Source organism: Eublepharis macularius, chromosome 14 (assembly GCF_028583425.1).
Source record: "Eublepharis macularius isolate TG4126 chromosome 14, MPM_Emac_v1.0, whole genome shotgun sequence".
NCBI lineage: Eukaryota > Metazoa > Chordata > Lepidosauria > Squamata > Eublepharidae > Eublepharis > Eublepharis macularius.
In genome coordinates, this window is record NC_072803.1 from 33620801 (window position 1) to 33648380 (window position 27580).

General features: G+C 41.6%; 1 protein-coding gene across 1 annotated transcript in view; it reads right to left on the reverse strand.

Moving 5' to 3' along the window:
- Positions 1-27580, reverse strand: part of SFRP1 (secreted frizzled related protein 1) — a 62400-nt gene that overhangs the window by 25378 nt on the left and 9442 nt on the right. Inside the window, exon 2 of the mRNA XM_054997889.1 lies at positions 18189-18266. Within this exon, the coding sequence (XP_054853864.1) occupies positions 18189-18266 (78 nt within the window). The remainder of the gene's footprint in view (positions 1-18188; positions 18267-27580) is intronic.

The following is a 27580-nucleotide window of genomic DNA, read 5'->3' on the forward strand; positions in this document are numbered from 1 at the left end:
TATTCCTCGCTGTTCACTTGCCATTCACTTGCTCTCCACTTGATCAAGTGGAGCGCAAGTGAATGGCAAGTGAACAGGGAGGAATACACATGAGTCTGCTCACTTGCCAGGCAAGTGTAATTCGTCACTTGTAGCTTGGCTCTGAGATAATCAGAAATAGTGGTCAAGCTTCCCTGAAAGATAACTCATCCACTACTGCCAACCTGCCTATTATGAGAAAGCTGAGTGGGGGTTGTTGGGGGTGTTCTCCATTGAGTTCACAAGGCACACGTCTTCTCGTGTCCCGTGTTTTAATTGTTTTCAGTGTTTTACTTGTTGGGTCTTTGTACATTTTCTAGCTCTGGTTTTAACTTTTCATGATGTGTTGTTGTTGTTGTTTTGGTTGGTTTTAATTGCTTTAAAATGTGATTTTATTACATATGTTCTAATCTGTTAGCTGTCTTGGTAGCCCTTATGAGGGCAGACAGTTTGGATATAAATTTTGTTAAATAAATAAAACAAATAAATAGACTCTCCTGCAATGATCAGGGACTCTGTAGCAGATGCTTAGAGGGTTCCTTTTCAGAATATCAAAGTGGAAAGAGAATTTGTATTGGGGCTAGGAGCTGGCAAGAGTATTTTTTCTCACACATATCCATTTGGTTAAAAATGGCTCTATTCTAAGCCTAGGTAGAAAGGGATATGTGTGGACCAAAAACAGACCAGGGAGACCAGTTTTTATTGGAGTTAAAGCCACCTTTCCCTGTACCACACCCTCAATCCAGATTCCCCCCCCCCCACACACACACACCCCACACACACACCTGACCCTCTGCTGCTTTATAGGGCCCAGTTACATAACTGGAGTCATCATGGAATTCCAGCATTGTATAGATTGGCCCTCCTCAGGCAGCAAGGCTAGCTAAAGCCTCTCTGCCAGAGACCCTGGGAAGTCACTGCCAGTCAGAATAGGCAGCTTTGGGTGAGATGGACCAGAATGATGCTTGGATTCAAGGCAGAACACCTTCATCAGTTTTCATGCCTGTAAAACCAACCTTTTGAGAACCTGGGAGAGCTATAAAGGCTCAGGCTGTAGTAGCCATCTCTTCCAATCCAGCTATGCTCATTCACATTTCCATCTTCCCATTCTCTGGCATTGCAAATTCCCACAGCAGCCAGTTTGGGTTTTGTGGTCCAGGTCCAAACCACCACATTGTATTGCACACATATTATTAGGTGCAACTGGCTTAACTGTTCCCTCATTCAAACAAAGACACATCTCTCTGAGGGCAGAACAACATGTTACCCTGGCAAATGCACAGTGCCATTGGAATGAGAGGAAAGGCTTAACCCTTCCTGTACTTGCCAATTCTCCCCTGCAAATGACTCCTCCAAAGCCCTTTTCCCAAGCGAAGTTTACCCTCAGAACCTGAGTGGCGCGGGGGGGGGGCAGGGGGGCGGCGGCGCTGAATGAGTTAAAATCAGCTAGAGAAGATCTTTTTTATAGGGGAGAATTGGTGGACACGGAAGTGTTAAATGTCCCCTTTCCTTCCACTAATTATCCGCTAGAAATACCCTTCCCTTCCTACCCTGCATTTGCCTTGTAAGATTTAGTTCTGCCTTAAGCTGCAAAACTCAGATCTGTATCATTGTTGTGCATTGCACACTGGTTAATAGCTTTTATTGGCTCAACTGTGCATCAGCTTGAGACTTCAGTCGCTACTTTTTCCTCTCCCTTTCCCCCCACCCCTCATCCCGTGATAAGTTTCTATCCTGAAGCCTGATTGGAACACTTACACCTGCCAAGTGCAAACATGCGGTTTGATTTATCTAGTTTCAGTTTTCATCCTGCAGTCTAGCCAACACTAGGCTTTTGTGCTAGCTAACAATTTTTTTTAAAAAAACACATCATAGAATAAACATATTTAGAAATATTCAAAAACATAGCAGAACACCACCAGTTCAGCAAAGTGTAAGGGCCCAATCCACCAGCCAGTTTGCCAGTTGCAAACCAAAAGGCTTCTTGAATAAGAAGGGCTTTGGCAGCATTCGTGCACCCTCAGAGAACTAACCAGCTGTACCTACCTGGCAGGGAATTGTGGAGGAAGGGAGCTAACAAGAGAAGCTGCCTCTTGCTCATCTTAACCAGGCAACAAAGAAAGCTAAAGCATAGCCTCCTCCAAAGATGTTCAGAGTCAGGGGATAGAGTGCAAATATTACATCATACATTTTCATATTAGAAGTAGAAACCGCAGATAGATATTGACAGCATTTTGTTGGTTCAGAAATTACAACTGATGGAACAAAATATAGGATGTGGTAATGGCCCCTTTCTTCAAAGGCTTTTTCAAAGATTAGGCACATTCTTGGCAGATACATCTATTGATGGCTATTAGTCATGATAGCTAGATGGAGCCTCCATGTTGAGAGGCAGTATAGCTTTGAATGTTACACAGTGAGTACAAAAATCCTGGAATGGCCATCTCACACAGGATGGCAAACTTCTTAGTTTGTTCTAAGTTAAGCTCAGCGCTTTCCCAATAGACCCATGAACATATTTGTCTCATTGCCTAGAGCTAGTAAAAATTACCTCCAAGCCACTGGGCACCTGGGCTTGTAGCCATAAATTTCAGACAGGAGCATCATAAGTCATTGTGAAAGAACAGAAACTTAAATATAAATCTGAAACACTTGACTTTAAAAAAAATTTAAACAGACTTGGGTTGTAAGTGCTAGGTCCCCCAAGAGTTCCTCTAGCCCCTAGATTTAGGGTAACCACTTACAGGTATTCTCTTTGAAGCAGCGATTTTTCATCTTTCCAATGGAGCATTATCTGGCTACATAATTTTTTCACTTCACAAACATAAAACCGCAACCATGGTCATGGCAGTGACCATGTTTCATCCAGCTATGTGGTAGTTAACCAAGACGCCTCTAAACATTTGGAAGAGTGACAATAATTTGAAGTGGAAACGTGTCGTTCTGAATTACTTTTCAAAGTAACATCTGAGAAGAGCTCCTGTTTTTAGTTAGGGGAGAAAAGAAAGAGGATGGCAGCTTCAGGCCCAAAAATGAATGTGGTACTAAAAGCGTATCATCCAAAATACCTTACTTAGTCTGTAAAATGGTTTGTGTTTCCCTCAGGAACTCTGGACCAAACTAGAGCCAGCAGGCTGCAGCAATCAGAGTATTAAAGTAGGACCCACTTGGAAAGCCCAAGTTCAAATCCCTGCTCTGTGACTCTGGACAGTCTTTTTCACTCTCAGATTAACCTACCCCATAGGGTTGTTGATACACATAAAGACGAACTAGAGGAGATGGTTTGGGTTCCCACTGGGAAGAAAAATGGGGGATGGATGGATGGACGGACTAGACACTAGGGCCGATTCCAGACGACTAACCTGAAGGCGCTGCATGCTGCCATGTTCTGGATCGCGACAGGGAAAACGCGAAATATCGCGTTTTCTCATGCAAGTTTGGCGCGACGTCGCGCCAAACTCGCGCGAGAAAACGCGATATTTCGCGTTTTCCCCGTCACGATCCGGAACATGGCGGCATGCAGCACCTTCAGGTTAGCCGTCTGGAATCGGCCTAGGTATACTAAGGTTGGCACTTCCAAGGGTTTTTTTTCTTCATGAGTCAGCAGCCGGTCCATCAGGGCTAGATTTTGACTGGGTCTGCAACACTGGGAGAAGGATCAGTTTTTAGTCCATGTGCAGTTTTCCCAACCAGAAACAATCCTGCAGAGCTGGCAGACCTGATCTGGTGTTTGCCCTGTTGGGGCCCAGACACATGCAACATGACTAGCCCCCTGTATGTTTGCCTCAGTGGAGCAAACAGCAATTTCATGGGGGCCATTTAAGAACAAAAATATAGAAAGGGAGGAAGTATAAAACTAGGCATCTCCCTTCACCATCTCAGTGCATACACACTGCCCCGCAGCTCCACCCAAAAAACTCCCACCACCTACTCTATCTTGACTTTTGATCTCATGTTTTGTTCATGAACTTTAAAAAAAAAAAGTATTAGCATTTCTATAGGTGCACCATGCTAGGAGATTATATAGTACAAAGTTACAACATTTTAAAATGTTAAAAAGCACCAAAACATTATTTTATTTATTTACAGTTCATCTTTCTCACAGGCTCAAGGAGGATTACACACTTTAAAACATATTAAAGGTTTTTATTTAGTCATTTACTTCTTTTATACATTTTTCGGATTTTTCTGTTGATTCATTGGGTACATTTTAATCCCACCTTTCCTCCAAGGAGCTCAGAGTTCTTTTCACCTCTAATTTATCCTCACAACAACCCTGTGAAGCAGGTCAGGTTGCAACAGGGTGACTTGCTCCAGTGAACTTCAGGGCTCAGTCTAGTGTTAGAATGTCAAAGCAGGCCGCAGTCAGATGGTCCAAGGAGTCAGTTGAGCATCCAAGGGTCAGAAGAGAAATAAAAAGTAGGCAAGGCAAGCCAATAAGGGAGGCAGAGCAGGGAGGGCTCAGCTTAAGGTCCATTTGGGCCAGGTGGCAAACTATCCAGACTGAAGCAGCAAACTGCAAACCAGGGCTTTATAGCGCCTGGGGGGATATCCTGATTGGCACCAGTCTTCATGTGCTAGAGTCGGCGATGCCTGAAGCTGAAGTGGAGATTGCAGCCCTGCTCCATAGACTCCAGATATTATCTATGTTTTATACTGCAGCTAACCCTGCAGTGCAAGTTGTAAAGTGCTTGGACCCGAGCAATTTACGGTAATATAGAACACATTCAGCTACTCATTAGAAAAGTGATTATCTGAGCCAGTTTAATTTGTGTACTTACATTTTTTGTCCCAAGAGATACTGGGCAGCATAAGCAAAAGGCAGCGTGTGGGGAAGGAATCAAAACCGTTCAGAAATGGGGTGGAGAGATGACTATAAATTAATTTCATTTACCTGCAAGCCCCCTTCCTCTAACCTAAAAGCTCATCCCCAATAAAAGGTTAATAGCGGATGCCACATGGTTGCTGTGTCTTGAGAGACATTTTGCTTCTTTTCTCATGTTTGCAGTTGTAACATTGAGAGAAAGCCTTATCCTTAGCTCAAATTTACTTGTATCCCCCCCCCAACAACACACTAACACCCGAAGACCTTTTTTTCCTTGTATTGAGAGGTAATAGGGTTCAAGACTGCTTGGCTTTTATGTTCCCTCTGTCCTTTGGCTCTATACAATGTTATTTCCATAGTGGAAGAACTTCTGGGGCTTAGCTTAAGTGCTCTTCTTGAGGAGTGTGCCTTCCTCATCCTTTATAAATCTATTTGTTTGAGGAGACAAGAACAGGAGATTGCCAGATGTTATGCACTGGTGAGAAAAAGGCATTCTGCACATGTACTACATCACACATTCCTTCACAGATTTGTTGCCTATGGCTCTCACTTGTCACTACTAGCATTAAGAGAAAGATGAAGCAGACAAGAAGGAAAGAGCCAAGAAAGAAGGGTATGGGACAAGGCAGAACAGAATCAGCACAATTAGCAAGGGTTTAACTGATTAAGGATAGATTGTTCTCCATAACTGGCTTGCAGTCTTCCATTCCACTGTCTTTGCAGACTGGAATAAATTCCTTGCACACATTCTCTTATTTCTCTACGTATATGGGCAAGAGATAGACAATAGACAGTGGGCCTGTCGTATCTTTAAGGGGACCATGCCTCCCACACCAAAAAGAGCCTTGAGCTTCATGTTTTCAGCACTTATTTCCAAACATCTGGTAATACCAGTAGGGAAAGCAAAGACCCACCAAGAATCCCAAGCTGGGTGGTGGAAACAGTACATATAGCTTAGGAGTAGATGTCTTTTTGAAGCAGACAGCTCAACAAAACTTTGGAAAACTCTGTAATCCCTTTTAAGAATGTTATGAATATCAAAATGTACACCATAAGTTGTTAAAATTACTCTATCATGATAATAATTGTAAACTACACATTTATGTGTTTTGTACTACAGTCACAATTTTTATTCTTAATAAAAATTATAAAGAAAAAAAAGAATGTTATGAATAAATACTACACTTGTGGTATATATCTACTCAGGCATCTGTATGTTCTTTCATTCATTCTCTCCCTTTTCTCTTCTCTGTGCTTATGTGTGTATATATGCTTTATTTTTAAAAATGTGTTCATTATGCCAATAATACATACAACATACAGACTCTAAAAAGGTTTATAATTGCTTTAAAATGGCTATTTTATAGTGCAGCGGGAGAACGGGTGTTACTAGCTGTTTATAACTCTTCCTATGTTGACATGTTTGATGCTCTTTTTTAACGTCAAAGCTCATTAAATAATGAATAGAAATAAAACCACAATCCCCAACAAACTTATAAAGAGAAAGTCCCACTGTGTTCAGAAGCGAGATGAACTTCCAAGAAAACATGCTTAGGACTGTGTCATGTGACAGGTACGCATGCACAAAGCTAGTACACGTCTTGTGGGCCAGCAACTTTTTTGAGAAATTATTGACATACAAGCTTTGGAGCGAGGTCTGTTGGACACAGAGCCTTCCCAGATGACACAACACCCTTCTGATCTTTTTTTAAGAGAATATTTCTCTGCCGCCAAGGCTTTTGGTCCCCACAGGCTATTTAGTCCTTCAGAAGCACAAGCCGGCATCCTGAATCATTCTGGTTTGGCACTCCTTTGTGTCCCGGCGACACATGGAAAAGGAACACCGCAAGCATATGGTTCAGCTCTCCCTTCCCTTTGCGACAGTCACTTGCCAAGAAGACGCCAGCGTGCAAACAGAACCACCAGCAGCGCTGAAACATGACAAATTTTCCTAGCTTGCCAGATGCATTCTGGGCAACAGGGCACCCTATCTGTGTATGCGTAGGGTTTGTGTGTGTGTGCTGCCTACTAAACCAGTACACATTCCTGAATGCTGCACCCTCCTAAATTTCCCCTCTAGCTCCCTCACTCCATTTTTATTACCAAGGATTTTTAATAAATGGTGTTCTTGGGATCAGACCAGGATGGAAAATCCAAAAGTGCACCCCCCACAGTGTTAATTAAGATGGGGCACAAGCCGTCGGGAAAATCTCCTGCTCAAGCTGGATTGAAACCAGCAGGAGCCACACAAAGCACGGCAATATGCTCCATGAGTCAGCTCTGCCCATCTGTGAGACTTAATGGCTTCCCAAATCTACTGCCCTATGTTGTCTCGTGGCTGAGCTGCCTCTGGATACTGTCAAGCATCAAGCAGCTGCCCTAGGGTCTCCAGAGACATTAACCCCAAACCTACCTATTCATTCTATACCTTTCCAATTGCCTGAATTAAAATGTCCTACTTCTTTGACAGTTCAGCTGTTTTTTGCTGATTGGTAGGTTCAAAAATCAGGTCTGGCTCTAGAGCTCAGGCTTTGGTCAGAGTTCTAAAACCAAGGAAGGACCCTCTGTCCCAATAAAGCCGCCATTCTCATTTTGCATGGAAGCACATAAGCAAACTCAGAGGTGATGCAAGAATTCTCAGTTTGCATGTCCCTTACAGTTCAAGATGACCCTCTGGGGGTACAGCACTCAAGAATCCTCACATTATGGAGCCAACTGAGAGCGGAACCACAAGTGATGCCTGACACAGGTTGGACACTTGTCAGCTTCCCTCAAGTTTTGATGGGAAATGTAGGCATCCTGGTCTTGCAGCTTGACTCTCTGACTGCTGTCCAATGGACTTTTCAACTGTCACTTGTCCAACATTCCGCCAAGCTGCCTACATTTCCCATTAAAACTGGAGGGAAGCTGACAAGTGTCCAACCTGTGTCAGGCGTCACTTGTGGTTCCACTCTGAGTCAAGGATGGTGTGAGAGGGAGAGTCTGTCAACTAGGCAGTTCAAGTTTCCCCCAAGGTAAGGTTACCAACTTCCATGTGGGGCCTGGAGATCTCCCAGGATTATACTGATCTCCAGACTATCAAGACCAGTTCCCCTGGAGAAAATGATTGCTTTTGAAGTTGGACTCTATGGCATTATACTTTGCTGAGCTCCTTCTCCTCTTCAAACCCACTCTCCCCAGGCTCTATCCCCAAAATCTCCAGGAATGCCTCAACCTAGAGTTGGCAACCATATAGCCTCAGTGGGGGTGGAAGGCTTCCTCCTGTCTCTGACTCTCCTCTTCTAGGATCAGGAGCAAGAGGACAGTACATCCCCCTACGCTAACTCTTACCTGGCTGTAAAGACAGCCACCTATGCTCTCTTTCAACTTCTGACCCCTTGTGAGAGACCCCTCCCCCATGAGAAGCCAGGACTGGCCACCTCAAGCCCCTCTCCTACTCCTAGACCTGTAAAGGCTGGGTCTTTCCCCATGCCCAGACCATCAGCCAATTAGGTGGTGGGCTGAGAAGCCTAATGTGGCTCTGCCTCTACATGCCAAGCAGGCCGGGAAGCCTTAAAGGGAACTGGTGGTGTGTTGGCAAGCTAGACATCAACACAACCTTCTCCCGCGGCCAGTCAGGGTGGAGTCCCAACATCCTGACAGGTGGGAATTTAGCCAAGCCCACAGGAAGACCAAGTTGTATGGGGATTCAGGTGCAGATACTTATCAGACAGCATTAGGCGGCCAATGATCAAGTTAAAAAGTCAACAAAATGGTAGAAAGGGTTCCACGTCAGGCAGGAAGTTGTTCTAAAGTCACAGCATCATTGTCAAATAATGTGTCAGATTATGGTAACTGAATAACAGACCTACTTGCTAAAAGTCTCCTCTAAAAACCAGCACAGGGGCATCTTACAAACTAACAGACTGATCACGGCATAAACTTTTGCAGACTAGGGCCTAAACTGTGAGATGAATGATGTGTTATCCTCAAGTGGCAGACATAGATGAGCATATGCACATTTTGCTGGGTGCTTCTTTTACTGGCTAGTTTGTTTTAATTGTTGTTGGACCAGTTATTGTTTTGTTATTTACCCATTCATTTTTAATTGAGGATTTTATTCTGTCAACTGCTTCAAAAACCAGTCTGTGGAGAGGCAGGATATTATTTTTTAAATAAATAAATAACCTGCCAACTTAGGACAGCATGACAAAGTGGGCACCCATAATCTAATACTCAGAAGATTTCTATACTATTGTAGTCCATTGCACTGTTTATTGTATGTATCACCTCCCTTTTTACTCCAACTCCTTCTACCTTTGTTAACCCCTTTTCTAATTATGATGTCATACTTCAGACAGTTCCATTTCCATTTCCTTCATGAATACTGTTATGATCTTCACTTTCTTTGGGGTAGATTTTTCTTTTAATCTTCCCCTTACACCCTCTGGGTAGTTTGCTGCCACCAGGAATGTATTATTCCAAAATATTTTATTCAAATTTCCCCTTTGGTAACGTGTTTAAGCGTCAGGCTCCTTCGTGGTTCTGTGTGGCCCTGAGGATATGAATGGGATATAGCAATGACAGCTACGCTGGGATATAATAAAACAAAATAAATGTTTATTTTTCAAGAAGCGTATTGGTTTCATAAAAGAAGTTCTTAGTTCTTAAAGTTACTTCATTTACTCTCATTCACACAGCTGGCCTCTCTTTCCCTGACTGAGTGTCCTTTCGCAAACATGCTCAGTTCAGGTTCCACACAGGTTATATTTCTCTCATAAACACTCCAACATATTCAGGCAGCACACAGCTAGCCTGCTTTCTTCTGACTCTCAATCCTTTCTCTCTCAGGCGCACACACAGTTTGCCTGCTTCAAATAGAGTGAATATATAGTCTCCCAGACACACTCAGTTCAGGCTTCCACTCAGGTTGCCTTTCCCTCACAAATACATGAACACCCTCAGGCTGCACACAGCTCGCCTCTCTTGCCCTAGCTGAATCTTTTTCTCTCCCTCAATAACTGAAAACTGCCTTCACTCCACCCACTCTCTGTCATCAACCAATCATATCACTCACTCATCTCTCTCTTTCACCCCCCCCCTCTTCACCTATCTCACCAAACATTTAAAGACACATGCACCCATTTACTTGGAATCATTACAAATACTCATAGACCAACAGTCATAAGCAAACAGGAAAAGAATATAGTATTATATTCTGAAAGCCAGATTGATTCCCCATTCCTCCACTTGAAGCCAGCCAGGTGACCTTGGGTCAGTCACAGCTCTCCGGAGTGCTCTCAGCCCCAACCACCTCACAGGGTGATTGTTGAGGGGATAATAATAACATACTTCGTAAACTGCTCTGAGTGGGCGTTATGTTGTCCTGAAGAGCGGTATATAAATCAGATATTATTATTTATATATTAATATACAGACAATCTGAAAACACAAGAATACAAAACTTTTATATTAAGAAATAATGCCATTAAATGCCATAGACAAAAAATCTGCAACTGCAATCAGTATCTGCTAGTAGTTTAGCTCCAACCTCTTGTTTTGCAACAGAATTCCATTTTTGGACATAAATTGTAATCCATTTGTTACTGGCCAAATTATATTTGTTGCAATCAATAAAAAAAGCCAGATGGTATCTGCATCCCCGGATTTACAATCACAAAGCCGCTCAGAGAAAAGCATTCCTAGGAACCTACTTGCTAGTTCCCCTAATGGCAGGACATTTAGTCTTGTCTTAGAGAATTATATTCTATATTTGGGAACTGTTAAAAACTTGCAATAGGCAGGTAAAGTCTTTTGGGTTGGAAAACCCAAATAGTACAGGGAACATACCCTTCTGGTTCTACAACCAGTACTCCATTTATTGAAGTGTAGAACGCTAGATTTAATCAGCTTACGTGCAGCAGAATATTCTATTTAGTTGAAGAGCTCGAAGGAAAAGCCCATTCTCTGAAACCTATCATCAACTAATTTTAGCCATGAACTTTGGAAGCCATCCTTAGATAGAAGATACAGATAACACTCCTCAGAATAAAGAATTCACAATCTAAATAGGAAAGTTGCTATCCAATCTTTAGCCTCCAAAGACAGTTCAGCAAATTCTAAACAGATAGCTGGAGCAGAAACACACATAGGGAAATTTAACAATGAATATAAGAAGGAAATTAAACAAGAGTCATACTCGTCATTGACAGCTAAGGATAATGGCACACCATAGAGTAATATAGGAACTACTTTCACCTGAAAGGCACAAATGGCAGCTGATACATAGTTATCTCCCGCAGTTCCAAAATAATTTAAAGAGGCTGATGAATGTATTGATGCTAGCTTCTTAACAGAAGTAATATGACTTGTCCAAGACAAGTTATAGGGAAAAAGGGATTTCTAATTAATGGAAGGTATTCACCTGAGCAATTGAATGGCCATTCATAGACCACGATAGATGGTGTGAAGGCATGCCTTTACAGAAGACAACAACTTTTGTCTTTTGATAATTTTTGTCTAAGGACTTCTGGGAACAATAGAGCGCAAAAGCATTCAATAAATGTCTTAGCCCAATACAAGACCGAGATAGCTGCATGGCATCATCAGTATAAAACAAATTGGAGATGGGTCTTCGGGACAGGTGAGGTGGGTGGAAGATTTCACTAGAGAGATGACTATCGATGTCATTTATATAGAGATTAAAAAGGGGCCAAAAGGCAACCTTGACAGATGCCTCTATTTATTTTGGTCTTTAGTCAGCTAGCCATTATTTCCACATCTCACCTGTGCCGTATTGTTTTGATATAATTTGTGAATTAGCCAAAGAAGCCAGCGATCCATAGAAATCCTTGCTAATTTTCCCCACAATCTAGTGCAGGGGATTCAATCAACAGCTGTTTTTAGGTTGATGAAAGCCATAAATAGTTTACCTCCAGATGGTATTTTTCGGCCAAATGGGCAAGCACTGCACAGTGGTCTAGCAGAGGCACATCTTTTAAAACCAATCAGAGAGGGCATTAGGACCTGATTGTCTGACAACCAAGATCATAGTTTAATAAGCAGGTAAGAAGAACATAATTTACCTAATCAGGAAAGCAAACTAATTAGTCTATAATTATCAGGAAGCCTTTTTATGAATAAGAATAATTATCAAATTCAGCCAAGATTGTGGTACAGAGCCAGAACTACAAATATTTGAAAAAAGGGGCTAAAATCTTGCTCCAACCAAAGACATTACTCTTAAAAAATTCATTAATTATAAATCAGGACCAGAGACCTTACTCATTTTGAAGTTTGCAATGAGACTGGCTATTTCTTTCACTGTTATTGGGGGCCAAGAAGGAAGATTATCCAATAAATTGTATATGCCAATATTTGCAGGCAAAGTAATGGAGCCAAAGATTTCCAAATAACTTTCCCAAATAATAGGGGAGATACGGCATCATACTTTTACCTCCAGGCCCATACCTAGAGGTAAGCCTTTGTTTTGTTCTGTAACTCTCCAATTGTTTATTGGAGCCCTTTGCTGCCTGAATTGTTTTTCACGTTTTGTAATCCACCTTAAGGCACCATGAGAAAGGCAGGCTATAAATGAAGATAATAATAATAATAACACTAACTAACTAGATCAATGGTCTGACTCAGCAGACAGTAACTTCATATGTAACTGTCAAGAGATGCCAAGTCTAAATCTGGATGTACAATTTCACAGTCAAATAGCAGATCAAATTTCACAAGCAAAATTTGAAGTTTCAAATATACACCTTGGCTCTACCCTGCTGCCATTTTTACCCCAAAGCCTTTTTGCTTCCACATTTTGTTTCTCCATCCAGGCTGAACCAGGAATGCTCCTGAGAAGCCAGGACATAGGTCTGGCTGTTTATATTAATTCCCTGGTACAAAAATGTTCCCAATATCCATCCTGGCCTCAAAGATATTTGGCAAAACTAATGTGCAGGAACATCAAGAATTCCTTACAAAAGAGGAAAGTCCCGAGCCCTGCCTTGACAAAAATATGGCGCGCCCAAGTTGTTATTCCCAAGGAACACACACCTAGCCTTTTATATTCAGCCAGGAAAGTTGCATTTGCCAACACACCATCAGCATCAGTGATTACTTATTTCTATAAAGCGTGCATTGGATATACATTAGAGCCCGCCATTGCCATGTGGGCATTCTGAATGGGCAACCCCTACTGCAACTCAATACCACTATTAGCCCCATGTTAGATCTTTCTTCCAAACAGTAAGGTGGAGAAATGCCAAAGAAATGAAAAGTGTTTCATTCTTCCTAGAAATTAGAGGTTGCTGAAAAACAAGAACAACAAAAGAAACTGGGCTGGCTAGGGTTTTTTTTTTGTTTGTTTGTTTTGCTTTCAACACAATCGCCAAAAGAAGCGAGGCCAAGTTTGGTTCCCATTCCAGACAATTTTTATTCTTATTATTTTCAGCTGTACTCCCTAAGTGGATAGATTTCAAACTACACTCTACCCAGGAAGACTCAGCTAGTTGTAGTGGGTTTGCCCTTGCTGATCCAGAGGGCCCAGGCCTCAGTCAAGTACCAGAATACAGATATTTATGAATTGGCAACTCCACTGGAGAACTGGCAAAAATAACCTGCTGGTCTTGCAGGATACTTTGATGTTCGGACTAACTCCTTTCTCAGGTACCATTTTCCAAAGGGCTCTGCATTCTTTCCTAAGCCATGCTCTGCATTTTTTCAGTCTCTGACAGGGGTGGAGGTTTAGTACGAAATGAGGCTCCTTCATTCTGGTGAGGCATAATTTCCCTATTATGATCAGAAGGGACACAGTAGTGAAAGCTGTTTGTCCTCTTTGCTAGAAAAAATTATTTCTACACCTAGGCAATCCCAATTCTTGTACTGGGAAAAACTGAATAGAATATTGATGTATTGTCGAAGGCTTTCACGGCCGGAGAATGATGGTTGTTGTGGGTTTTCCAGGCTGTATTGCCGTGGTCTTGGCATTGTAGTTCCTGACGTTTCGCCAGCAGCTGTGGCTGGCATCTTCAGAGGTGTAGCACCAAAAGACAGAGATCTCTCAGTGTCAGGAACTACAATGCCAAGATCACGGCAATACAGCCCGGAAAACCCACAACAACCAATGAATAGAATATTCCTGTATATATTATGCAATCAGAGAACATTTGCATTTTGCATCATTGCATCATTTAGTCTTTGAATATTACTACTTTGCATGATTAAATTTGGTTTTGACAGTGGTTTTGACCGTCATGGGGAATCAGAAGGTGGACTGAGGTGGATAAATGGCCACCTCAGTTTCCTCAGCTTAGTTTTCTCTTTAAAGGAAGAGGCTGTGCAGGATCTCAGGCACAGAAAGGTCTTTCCCAATGTCTACTGGCTGAGATCAGGAGATGCCAGAGACCGTATCTTAGACTTTCTATGGGCGAAGATGTGTTTTACCACTAAATATAAATAAATAAACAAACCCTGCCATGGTTCACGTGTCAAAAATTCTTCCACCACCTATTCTGCTTCCAACATTGCAGCCACCCACCCACCCATTCTTAAGCATACCTGCACAGCCATAAGGGCTAGAAGTTTGCTTTTTGAATGAAAGGGGGGGGGACTGCAATTCTCAGGAGGCTGAATTCTGCAATAATATCACACGTGCTGTGTTCTTCTGTGCTTTTGCTTAATCACAGCATACACACAGCCCGGCAGAAAAGTCATAAAGTGTATCATGGCCATTATTCTGCAGTAACCATCAATGGAGAGATTCTATCTTTACCTTCAGATTGTAGACCGTTAATATTGTACACATGCGGCAATTTGTTCGGAATGATCCTCCAGTCATGCCATTTTCCTTATAATGTCAACAGACAAAATCTTTAACATACACATTATGTGCACACAAACCACACAGAAACCCCCTTGTTTCCCCCATGCTGGTAAACTGAACCTGGATTATGGCCTAACACTGGGAAGCCAATAAATTTCTACCTATCTGAACTAGGAATTTGAACTAGAAATTCACCACATCACACTGACTCAGCATGCCCAGCTGCAGCAGTAAACAGAGCCACCAATCAAGAGAGCTGTTGATGCAATTGTATACAAGCCCAGGGTTCCCATCCTCCAGCGACTTCTCCCAGAATTACAACTGATCTCCAGACTCAGAGATGAAAGCTTTGGAAGGCAGATTCTTTGACATCATATCCTCACTGAGTTTGTTCCCCTCTACTATCCCAAGGCACTGCCCCCAAATCTGCAGGAATTTGCCAAGCCAAAGTTGGCAACCCTACACAAGCATGGCATTCAATCTCTCACATTACTTCAAGTATTCAAAAAATCTAATCTTATTTAAAAACAAAAAAACCCAAAAACAAATCCAGAGTTTTCGTGGCTGTGGAGATCAGTGACTAATGAAATCTGAGAAGCCCAAGAGGGCAGACCTTAAGGGCAGGGGCAGACAGGAAATAATAGGTAAATCAAATGAACCGTGATCCACAGGGTCACCAATTCAAATCTCATCTAAGCCACAAACGTGCTAGGTGTCCTTAGGCCAGCCATACTTTTCCAGCAACAATATCTCACTTGCAATATGGGGATAATAACACTGGCCTACCTTGCAAAACTGTTGTAAGGATTACTGGAACAAATGTACAAAAAGCACTGGGAACTCTGAAAGTGCTATACAAATGCCAAACATGATCACAGTAATGCATAAGCTCAAGGCCAAACAGCTTAAGGTACATGAGTAACTATTACGTAAGTGTTCTTAATTTGCATAATTTATTCATGGCAGCTGACCTTATTGGGATGTGGCCATATCACGAAGTATACATAGCACTAACAATATCCTAACCTGAAAAGTGGAGTCAAAAACTTACTAACAAGATTCATAGTGGCTGCTTCCACACACGTTGGATAATCCACTTTCAATACTCTTTAGTGAACATTTGAAACTGATTTTCCATGTGTGGAACAAAAAATCCACTTCTAAAGGATTACGAAAGTGCATTGAAAGTGCATTATTCAACGTGTGTGGAAATGGCCCGTATTAGCCATTTATGTAATGCTCTAGAATGTATCACATATATGGTCTCTAAACTCCTGTAAGTAGGTCCATACTATCATCTCCACAATGCAAAAGGTGAGAGTGGGGAGTGCAGGGGGGAGACAGCAGCTTGCTTAAGGCATCCTAGCAAGTTCACTGCTGAAGTGAGCTTTGAACTAGTCTCTTCACAATACCAAAAAAAAGATTTTACTTTAAATCCGCAGGTGCCAATGAAAATGACAGCCACATCTTTACCTCTCCTCTCCATTTCCATGGCAGCTAACTTAACCACTCATCAGAAAACTTTTAATTTTCCATCTCCTCTGACATCATTGGATGCCCTTGTCAAAAGGCTAGGAAATGCAGAAAATGATAAACATGATAGAGCAGGGAATTATACACCAGCCTTCCATTTTTGGCAGTAGCTTTGAGTTTAATATTATGTTTAGACATGGCGCTGCATTAGCTCTTGAGGATAAGTGTCATAAATAAAAGCTCACAGCCTAACTCAGTGCCAGTTTTTGATATGGTCATACTACAGTTGCCCAAGAGACTCAATGGCACACCCAGATCTGAGCAATCAATACCATCAGCAGCAACCTTTTGGCATGTGACACAACAGTGACATCTAGAGGTGAACCCATGTCATACGTGACCTATGCTAGGAATGAGAGCAAGTCATGAGAGCAATCATTGCATTAAATGTCATCAGGCCACTCTAAAACTTCAGATTTCTGCATCTGTAAATGGTGGATGGATCAGCTTGTTTGCCTCTTAGATACAAAAGAACAGTTGCATGCAGATTCAGAGTTAAGGGTCATTAATATTACCAAAGCACACAACATTCTGTAGGACACTGCTGCGTGTGTGGTTTTTCCAAAGTTACCACATCATAAATAAACAGTTGTGTTTCTGAGAAGAGTTATGCAACTCATACACATGGAGCCATGCTCAGAGTGTATAACTTTCACTACTCATGGGACAACAGCTCCATCAAAGTCTGGGGAACCAGCAAAACAGGGGACCAGCCAAGGCCACATAAAACATCTGACCAAAAATCAGGCCAGCCAAAATCATGAGCACTACCATCCCTTCTTCTGAGTTTTAGTTTGAATATCAAACTTTCATACGTTTGTGTCGGTTTCCAGCACAATATTGACCTACAAAGACCTAAAAGATCAGGGGCTACGTTATTTTAAGCACTGCTTTCTGCAGCATGAATCTGCCCACCATCAGATGAACCACTGAACATGCCACAGGTACTAAGACCCATGGTCTTGTTTGCTGCCCTGTTAGGCATGGCTGGCTGAGAATGCAGATGGACAACTGGGCACCTGTAGCCTAGATCCAGCCTTAGAAGTAACTGTTTCACTTTTAAGGAAAAGATGCCAATGAGTCTCCAAGCATATTTCATATACATGTTATTGCACCGCTTACATATGTACATTATGGAAAGGCAAAGGGCTACAGCCAGTCTGGCTCCAGACAGGATCTTTCAAGAAGAACTTTGGCTCCTCGACTGATGACCTCACAGCATCCTCAAGCAATCATGCTCCACAGATGTTCCTTTCCTTTTCAGAGCTCCTATGATTAAATGATCTTGAGCAATGACTAACAGAATAAATTAATTGCTAAAGGAAAATATGCTAGACAGAAATTTAGCAATCAACGAGGTTATATTTGGGTCACTATCTAGTGTCAGATAGGGAAGTATCTCCCCCTGAGAATTATTAATGGGAGCATGAATTAAAAGAGGTAAAATCCAAAGATTCCTAAAAGCAGTAAAAAGAGGACATTCCGATATTTTATGAAACAAATTATCAATTTTACCCTGACCACAAGAATAAAGGCGATGCGAGTATGGTAAAACCTGGCATTCAGTATTTGAGAGAGGTTAGCATTCAATCGAGCCAGGGCAAATGGCTCAACATAATGAAAAGCAGTTAAATTTCCCATATAGGATGGTAAGGACAGTAGAGGTAAGATTCCAAGATTGGGTCAAGTAAACTCTACAAGCCCATATCACCATACTATTATAATCAAAGTCAGTAAGACGATGCTTAACAGTAGATTGGGTCTCTGTCTTATCCAGCACAATAATGTCTTCAGTTGTGGGCCCCAACTGTTGTAACCTGGAATCAACAATTCATAGATGTAAAGCCCGGACTACTAGACAATGTCAGCTCCATTCTAGAACCTGAACATTGGTGAGACCAGTCAGACTGTCCCAGTACGTCCCAGTACCATGACTTTGTTATCTGGAAGGCGGAGCAGCTACATAGAATCCAGGACAGTTCAAAATCTGGGAATTGAAGGTTTCCTTACCAAATTCACTAGCACATAAGTGCTCAAGGATAGCTTCTGACTTCATCTCATTGTCACAAGGAGGACACACAGTCGTGCCTGAAAAGAGAAGCAAGAACAGCTTAGTACACAGCACAAAAGGAAAATGGCCAAACCAGGTAATGTCCTTTGGGAAGATATGGAATACAGGTTAGGAAGGTATATAGATTTTTTCTTCTGCTGCTGTTACGGTCAATTTTTTAACCAGGCCAGCTGTTTTGGCATGTTTCACAAATAAAATTCATTTAGATATCCTGTTATCATTTACTGGGAGACTGAATCCTTTTCCACACACAAAAGTTTGTATTGCATGAAACAGACACAAGATTTAACATGTCCAGTGGGCAGATTTGGCTGTGAGTAAGACAGCCATTTCACTGAAGGTCTGGGTCCAGTCAATATCTGGATAGAAGACTGCCTTGGAATGGAACCCCTCTGTACATTTTGATGGCTGCTTGGAGGAGATGCTGGATATGACTATCACACACAAATACATTTATGGGAGCTGCCTCATCTCACTTCATAGAAAGGCAGTCTTGTGGCTGTAGGGATGTTTCCAACGTAGTGTGATTTGGATGTACTTTGGAAAAGCATCTGCTTGTGTTGATTATCTCCTAGGAAATCTTACTGAGGATGCAGGACATACTAATTAAACCCTAGAGATCTCTTCCAGTTCTGGGTACACTCCTTACTAACTTTGGGTCCAAAATTATACCTCCTTTGTATCAAATTTATGGGATTCAAGTATAAAACAGTCTGCCAACCTTGTCCCCCTAAGCAAATCATGCAAAAGCTAAACTTTCATGTTGTTGCCCTCTGTTAGTCTTAGGTATCTCTACAGTTCCACTTTCTCATTTTTTTCCTTAATGTTTTACTTGCCTCTCTGCTCATTCCTCCCCCCCCCCTTCAAAATATGTTTATATAGCCCTTGAAGTCAGCCATGAAAAAATGTGGGGGAGAGTTATGAGATTTTTCTAAGTGATGCATCCAAAGAAAACTTCCTTTCCTAGTTCAAATCTTCATACACAAACTCCAACAAGGATCCTAGAAGTTCCCAGAATGCAATCATAGCTTAATCCCTCTGCAAGACGGGGAGGGGTGTGAGTGTCTGTGCTACAAGTATAAACCAGATTTGTTTAACTAGCATAGATATCTGGGAACTCTTGGCCTCCAACAGGATTGAGGATCTCCAACACAGAATCCATAGCATCATCACAAAATTATGATCTCTAGATTTCTTTAGGGATGTTATGGCTGTCAGGATGGTTTGAAATCAGTTTCAAAGTTATTCACTTTAGTAATTTAGCTGTACTGAGAGGGAGGGGGGAAGAGTGATTTGGGAGTTTGGAGATATTTGGGCTTTGGATTGCTGCTACTCTGAAACTGAAAACTAAATCAAGGAAGATACATATGCAAGAAACAAGGATGAACGGGGCTATGTTGTTGTGAGGTCGAAGAATATATTGGGGGGGGGGGAGATTAGAATATTTAGCGATCAGATATTTTACCTACACAGTCAGTAATTTTGCCTAGGGTTCAGTATCAGGTATTTTGTTGGACAAGCCAGGAATTGGGTGCAGTGGGCATTACAAGTTTTTTATTTCCTATTTACTGTACAACCTGATTCACCAAGCCCCACCTGTGGCATACCAAACCCACCTCAAATCCTGTCTCCAATTACTAATGCATCTGCATTCAGTTTGCCAACCTTCAGGTGGAGCTTGGAGATCTCTCGGAATTACAACTGAACACCAGACTTCAGAGATCAGTTCCCCGGGAGAAAGCAACAGTTTCAGAGGGTGGTCTTTATGGCATTGTACCCCACTGAGCTCCTTCCCTTTCTAAAGCCCTGCCCTCCCACAGCTCCAACCCCCAAACTCCACAAATTTCCCAACCTGAAGTTGGCAAACTGGAGTCCTGCCCACTGACCAGGTATTTTTTTAAATTCCACGCCCCTCCTCATAGTTCCCAGAGTAGAAGAAAGTATTATGAAGCCACTTTAAATCTGCAGTATGCATATAATATACCCCCAGGACTTCAACATATAACTGTACCCAAAAATACTTCTTTATTGTGTTTTTTCTAATCTGCTTTTCCCTTAACACCTCTATTGACCCTTTCCAAGCACATGGCTTGAAGCAATCTTGCTCCAGAGGGAGGGAGAAGAATGTGTAACGCTCTATTAATCTGCAACTCACAATGAATACAGCAGGTCTGTAGGAATTCAAGCAGTTCAGCACCACAGAGGCAAAAACAAATTCCATTACTCAGGTGGTAATGGATTGTAGGCGGGGGGGGGGGGGCTGGAATGGAAATGATTTTCTTTTTTCAGTTGCTTTTTGGAGGGACATCAAGATTTGATACTGGTCTCTTAGTGATTTCAGCAAGAAACCACACCTCAGCACATGGACACCAGCCAACAGTTGGAACTCTTGTATGTTCAAAAAGACAAGTTAGTCTTTGCTTTCCCACAGGGTGCAAATTTCTGCAAGAGATTCCTAAGTTGGCAATTCATGCAATATATTTTTGGCAGACATGATTAAAGCTCCCCATATGCTCCAACTGACCAGTGATAGTCCTTAATACCTGATACCCATGCCCAGGGCTTTTTTTCTGGGAAAAGAGGTGGTGGAACTCAGTGGGTTACCCTCAGAGAAAATGGTCACATGGCTGGTGGCCCCGCCCCCTGATCTCCAGACAGAGGGGAGTTGGTGCGGAGGGCAGTTTAAACTCCCCTCTGTCTGGAGATCAGGGGGCGAGGCCACCAGCCATGTGACCTTTTTCAAGAGGTTCCGGAACTCCATTCCCCTGCATTCCCCCTGAAAAAAAGCCCTGCCCATGCCTAGAAAAGTCACAGACTCCATTTATTTTTGCCTATTAAAATTTTGTTTGTGTCAGTTGCTAGCATTGTCAGTACTCAAGGTGCTACTCTCTGCCAAGAAAGTTAAATCTCTGAGTGGGAGAAAGATGGCGTCTCTAGCTCATATAAATCTCAGAGTACATCCATGAACACTAAGGCACCATGTAGAGCAATCTGCCTTTTTCCACACTGCAGCCGGGGAAGTATATTCCGAAGTGCTGAAAACATATTTTCTGGCCAATTTGTTCTTTCTAATATATGTTTAACCCAAAGGACAAATACACATTCTCCTGTCTTTTAAGTTAGAGAGTTCCCTAGAACTGTTAAACATAAGGGAACGTCTCTAAATTATAAATTCTATTCCTACAATAAGAGTGCCTCTGTGGGGTTTCAGCCTCGGGTTGTGGAGACGATAGTTCCCACCTCAGTCCTCTCTTTAAGGTCAAATAATGGGGGTTTTTTTTGATAAAGCACCACTGGAAGTTACCATAGCTTCTGATATTTCAGAAATTAAAAACTGAGATATCCTGCTTAGAGTAGCTATGTTCTCATTGCTCCACCAGTGTCTTTCCTTGTTTCTTTAGTCTTTGTTTCTGTTATGTACTGCCTCTTCAATAAACTAACCCAGAAGGCCTCAGTGTAAGTAGGCCTTGTTGAAGAATGGTAGGGAGAACAGTTTCATTTATATAGCTGGCCACTTGCGGGAGTTGTAGGCGTGCATGCTCAAACACAGGCCAGGACAATTCTGGCCCAAGATAGACAGGGACCAGGAAGAGTTTCAGTTAGGCATTTGTTATACTTTTTCCCTTCTAGTCAACCTACATGCCCTTAATTTCCCAGCGCTATTAAAAATTAACCATTGTGTTAGAAAATGTTGGAGTCTTCTTGCTGCACTACACAATAGTAAAAACGAGAATGCAAAGAGGCTCCTACCAACTAGTATGACCAATTTGAAGATGGAGAACCACACAGAGAGGATGGCAAAAATAAGTCAAAAAAGTGAAAAACAACGAAGATTGAGGTGAATATATTGAATATATTAAGTGTATTGAGTTTGCATAACCTTCTATACACTCATTCTCACTATTCTATACATAACCATTAACTATTCCAAACCAATACAAAATTCAACAGGTACTCTTTACATAGCCATTAATTATTCCAGACCAATAGAAAATTTAACAGGTGAAACAGAAAACTCTAATCGGGAAGACATCCAACAGGTAAGCCTCCACAGCACAACATAAGCAGAAACAAGGTAAGTACTGTACGTTTATATTTTATATTTGTATATTAAGGAACAGGTAGGGTTCCAAGGTCCCTCTTACCCTCTCGGCCGGAGGGGGAGGGTCAACCAGGCGCAATGACGTCTTCCTTCTAAACTGAAAAATCCCAGACTGTTCCTCATAGAAAAGGTGCCCCAACTCCTTAATCATGTTGGTTGCCCTCTTCTGAACTTCTACCAGCTCTACAATATCTTTTTTGAAATATGGTGACCAGAACTGTACACAGTATTCTAAATGCAGCCACATCATAGATCTACACATGGCTACTACAATATTGTTTATTTTTTTCATCCCCTTGTCTAATAATATCTTTTTCATGGCTGCTACACACTGAGCCAACATTTTCATTAAATCCACTACAACCCCACGATCTCTTTCTCCTTCAGTTTCTACCATTTCAGACCCTATCTTTTTTTACTCCTATGTGTATCTCTTCACACTGAACTACACTGAACTTGATTTGCCATATTATTGCTGATTTACTCAATTTGGAAAGATCCTCTTGGAGTCCTTCACAATCCAATTTGGTTTTCATCATCTTCAATAATATGGTATCATCTACAAACTTGGAGACTACAAGGCCCACCCCCAATTCCAGATCACCTATGAACAATTTATATAGCACCTCTCCTAGTACTGATCCTTTTGAGAGTCCACTGCATAATTTCCACAACTGCACTAATTGTGTATTTATTTCTCTTTGCTTCCTGTCATTTAACTAATTTTAACCCATTAGAGGGGCCGGTGCATTCTCCCATGTGAAAGAGTTTGGGTTCCTAGTTCAAGTTTATTATTATGATCCAGGATCAGAACCTAAGTCAGTAATATACAATAATATATGAGAAAAACATTGATTACATGTCTAGCATATCTAGGGATTGAATACAACAATATACTTAAATAAATAAAATTGTTAAAATGTTGTTAAAATTTCCTAAAAGAAGTAATAATATTCTGTCTGATTAGACTAGCCAGGGAGCAGCATCTTGCTACCTTGGCAGTAATTTCATTACAACAGCTAGAAGGAGAATGGAATAAAATTGATTAGATCTGCCTGGGTAGGCAGCAATAATTGGTGTGATGTACTTTATTCGGATCTCCTGATAATACTGGCAATAAAAAAGAACGTGCTCAATTGTCTCTACCAGTCCAGATTGACATGGGCAGAGACAATTTACATATGGGAACTGGGTTCCTATACTGAGGATAGAGAGAGAGAGAGAGAGAGAGAGAGAGAGAGAGAGAGAGAGAGAGAGAGAGAGAGAGAGAGAGAGTGTGTGTGTGTGTGTGTGTGTGTGTGTGTGTGTGTGTGTGTGTGTGTGTAAAGTGATCATCACAGCTGTCTTATGTCAACCCCATAAAGTTTTCAAGGCAAGAGACTAAAAATAGTAGTTTGCCATTGCTTGTATCTACATAGCGACTTTGGACTTCCTTGATGACCTCCCATCCAAGTACTAATCAGGGCCAAACCTGCTTAGCATCTGAGATCTAATGAGATCAGGCTAGCCTGGGCTATCTGATGTATAGCACCCAAATTTGTTGATGAACTTTCACAGAAGCTTAGTTTGTGAGTTCTTTTTCAAGAAGCTTCATCTCAGGGGCTATCTGTTGCTCCAACTCCCCCTCTAAACAGCCACACAAAACTCCATTCATTAATTCATTAATTCATTAATTCTATTTCTAGCCCTCCCTCCCCACGAACGAGTTCAACGCGGGTTACACTAAAATGTTCAATGAGCATTAAAATATAAAATACATTTTAAACCAAAAAACACCACAAATACATACAAAAAGAGATGGCGGCCCCCCTCCAATCTCCCCAATCATGATATAAACAAAGCAGAACAAAGAGGTGGGGTGGGAGCACAGTTTATAATAATCTGGTGACTATGCTTATAGGGAGGCAGATGATTACATTACCCCCCTGGCAGGACACCAGTAGGAAAGCTCCTAAACGATCAAAGACTGACCTCAACCATACACCTGGCAGAACATCTCTGTCTTACAGGCCCGCCGAAAGGATATAAGATCTTGGCGGGCCTGGGTGTCCTCTGACAGAGAGTTCTACCAGGTCGTGGCCAGGACTGAAAATGCCTTGGCCCTGGTCGAGGCCAGCCGGTCCCCCTGGGGCCAGGGACCACCAGTAAATTCTTATTTGCTGATCTCAATGCTCTCCAGAGTACATTAGAGATGGGCATGAACTGGGAAAAAACCGAAGCATGTGGTTCGTGGTTCGTCAAATTTCATGAACCACAAATTTTCACAAACTTGCTCCTGGTTCGCAAACTGGTTCGTTAGGTTCATGAAAACATCACATCCAGGTCAGAAAATCATCACGTCCAGGTCAGCAGAAGGTCACTTCTGGGTCAGCAGAAGGTCTGCAGGAAGTCCATCCCCTGTTGCCTAGGAAACTGATTGGCACCAGGCTGTCTGCAGTGACGAACCAAAAAACGAACCAAACGAACCAGCCTAAAGTTTGGGGTGGTTCATCAGAAATGGGATCTGACAAACCACGGGTTCGTGAACCATGAACCTGCCTGGTTCATGCTTAATTTTGGTTCGTTTTTCGGTTCATGCCCATCTCTAGAGTACATATGAAGAGAGTCGGTCCCACAGGTATGGATACTCTGTTTACACGTTGCTCATGGTGCTTCCATAAGGACCGTGTAACACAATCCAGGAAGGACTTATTTGAGAGTAAGTAGGATTTAATTAGGACTTATTCCTAGGAAAGTGCATGTGCTTTTTGAAAAATCAGCATATCAATGGGGACAATCTGTACTTGTCCCATTAACTACCAGACTCAATAAAGTACATTCACTCATGTATGTCTATCCACTGGTAACTGCAGCATCATTTAATGTAATACAGCCATTGTTAATCAAACATCACCTTTCATGACATCTCTCATCACCCAAAACCCCAGTGGTTTCCGATGGTGCATGTTCTGCGATGAGAGCTTGCTGTTGAGTTTCAGTGAGAAAGGCAGAATAAATTAAGTAAATTTTTTTTTCCCAGATGAATATGTAAGATCATTTAAGTGGATACCAAAAAAATCAGGGCTGTAATGTTTAGCCAATTAAGCAATGAAAAATATTTCATCAATATCAAAGGTGCCCCTGACTGACTGAGCAGATTTTTCCAAGGCAGGTGCCTTCTGACTGCAGCATTCTTCCTTTTCTTCAGAGGGAATGCTTCTTCTGAGGTAATGCCTTCAGGGCATAATTTCAAAACCTGGGGAACATCCTTCTTCATGAGGTTTGCTTGGTACATTCTGTGTCCGTATTTAAGAGCCAAGCAAAGATCTTTCATTCTGTTCCATCTGGCTTTCAGTTAAGTTCTGGTTTTGATTTTGAATGGTGGCAACCATTATCCATTTGCTGGCATTAAGGATGAGCAAATAAATGGTTTTCCATTTCTTTTTCATGCTTGTTTATATTGTTGTCAACAACAGTTCTCTATTTTTTGCAGAGTTTTTTACATTTTGCATGCTCATGTTGTAGGGGTTTTATACACAGTTGATATGGAAGTTATATGTCCAAATCACACCGTATAATACACAAATAGAGTACATTAAGATTTATTGACACACACATAATATTGGAAATGCTTACCTTTTACAGGAGAAAATCAGTATGAGAAAAAAGTGTGAAAATATTCATGTTCCAATTTATAGAAGGAGAAAGTGAAATTAAAACAAGGATTTTAAAGTTAAAACAGCAGAGATGACACATTTGATGACACATATCCCTAATTGGCATTATCCTGCTGTGATATTTTGGCTTGTCTGCTGAGTTTAAACCCTTAGGTGATTCATTTAATTTATCTGCTACAGAATACATTTAATAGAATACATTTTACTGTATATTGTTTTATTATATATTTGAACTCTGTTTAAAACAACTTTGATCAAATGGAAAAAGGTAAGTGGATATTATTTAAGAAAGAGGCTTTTTTCTTCAGAAATACTTTTTTATGCATATGCAACTATATGCAGAATAGTTTAATGGATTAAAATTCATTATGACTGCTATTCCAGTCTAAATCCATTAAAATTAACTCTGTTTAATATTGCACTGTAAATCTACTAAGATTTCTTTAATCAAGTGACAGCCCTACTAGCAACATGAAGTGTGAACACAACAAATCCATGTTGCAGACTTGTACGTGTATGCTTATCAAGAAATTACAGTTGACTGCAGCTCCTTGTTAAGCATACATTTGGCATCAAACCTGGATTTGCTTTTATATCATCTGTGCAATTACGCTGAACCATCAAATGATGTACATACACATGTGAACAAACCCTAGGTGTACACAGGTAATTATGCAAGCTGTGCTGTAGAGATCACCAATTCTAACTGAGGAGGAAGAACTTCAGACTTTTCTCATACTGGTTGTGCAAAGTGGCACCAAAGTGCCCAAAATAGCACATTTATTTACTTCACTTACATCTTGCCTTTCTCCCCAAAGGGACCCAAGCAGTTTACATAGTTCTCTCCTCTTTTTTGTCTTCACAGCTACTCTGAGTTAGGTTCTGAGTCCAGAACATATGGACTATCACTGATAAATACAGTGGATTGGAATATAACTTATGACTGGAATCAACTTCTGTGGCTTCTGGTCCCCCAAAACTCTTTACATAACGGAATAGCCTTGGTGAATGCAGAAATTGGTCACTTTACCCAATATTGTCAGGGCTGGCACTATAATTAGGAAGGTTAAGATGGCAGCCAGTTGTCACACAGCAGCTTCGCTCATCTGAACAGGGCCTCCTGCAGATACCACCCTGCAGTTGGGCAAAATCAACAGCCACCCACACATGCACTTTATGTTTGGTAGCCCCCACCTTATGGAATAACCTGCCTGTGGAGGTCAGAAACGCTCCCACTTTCCTGGCTTTTCACAAACTGCAAAACTTAATTATTCAAGAAGGATTTCTACTCAGATCATCAGGCTGTATTATAAGAAATAACTGAAAGAGATACTTTGGTATAGGTTGTCAGGGGCTCAAGTGAGGGAGCAGGGGACGCCGTGGTACCCATCTCCTGTGTGCTTAGCATAGACGCACTCCTGTGCTCTCATTTTCTGGCGCAACAGAGGAATTGCAGTGCATACTGAAGCCGACCTCTCTGAAAACTGTCCTTCTGGATCTGTTTCAGCACATACCGCTACTCCTTCAACGCTTTGGAAAATGAGCTTGATGGAGGAGTCACTTTGCTTGCTGA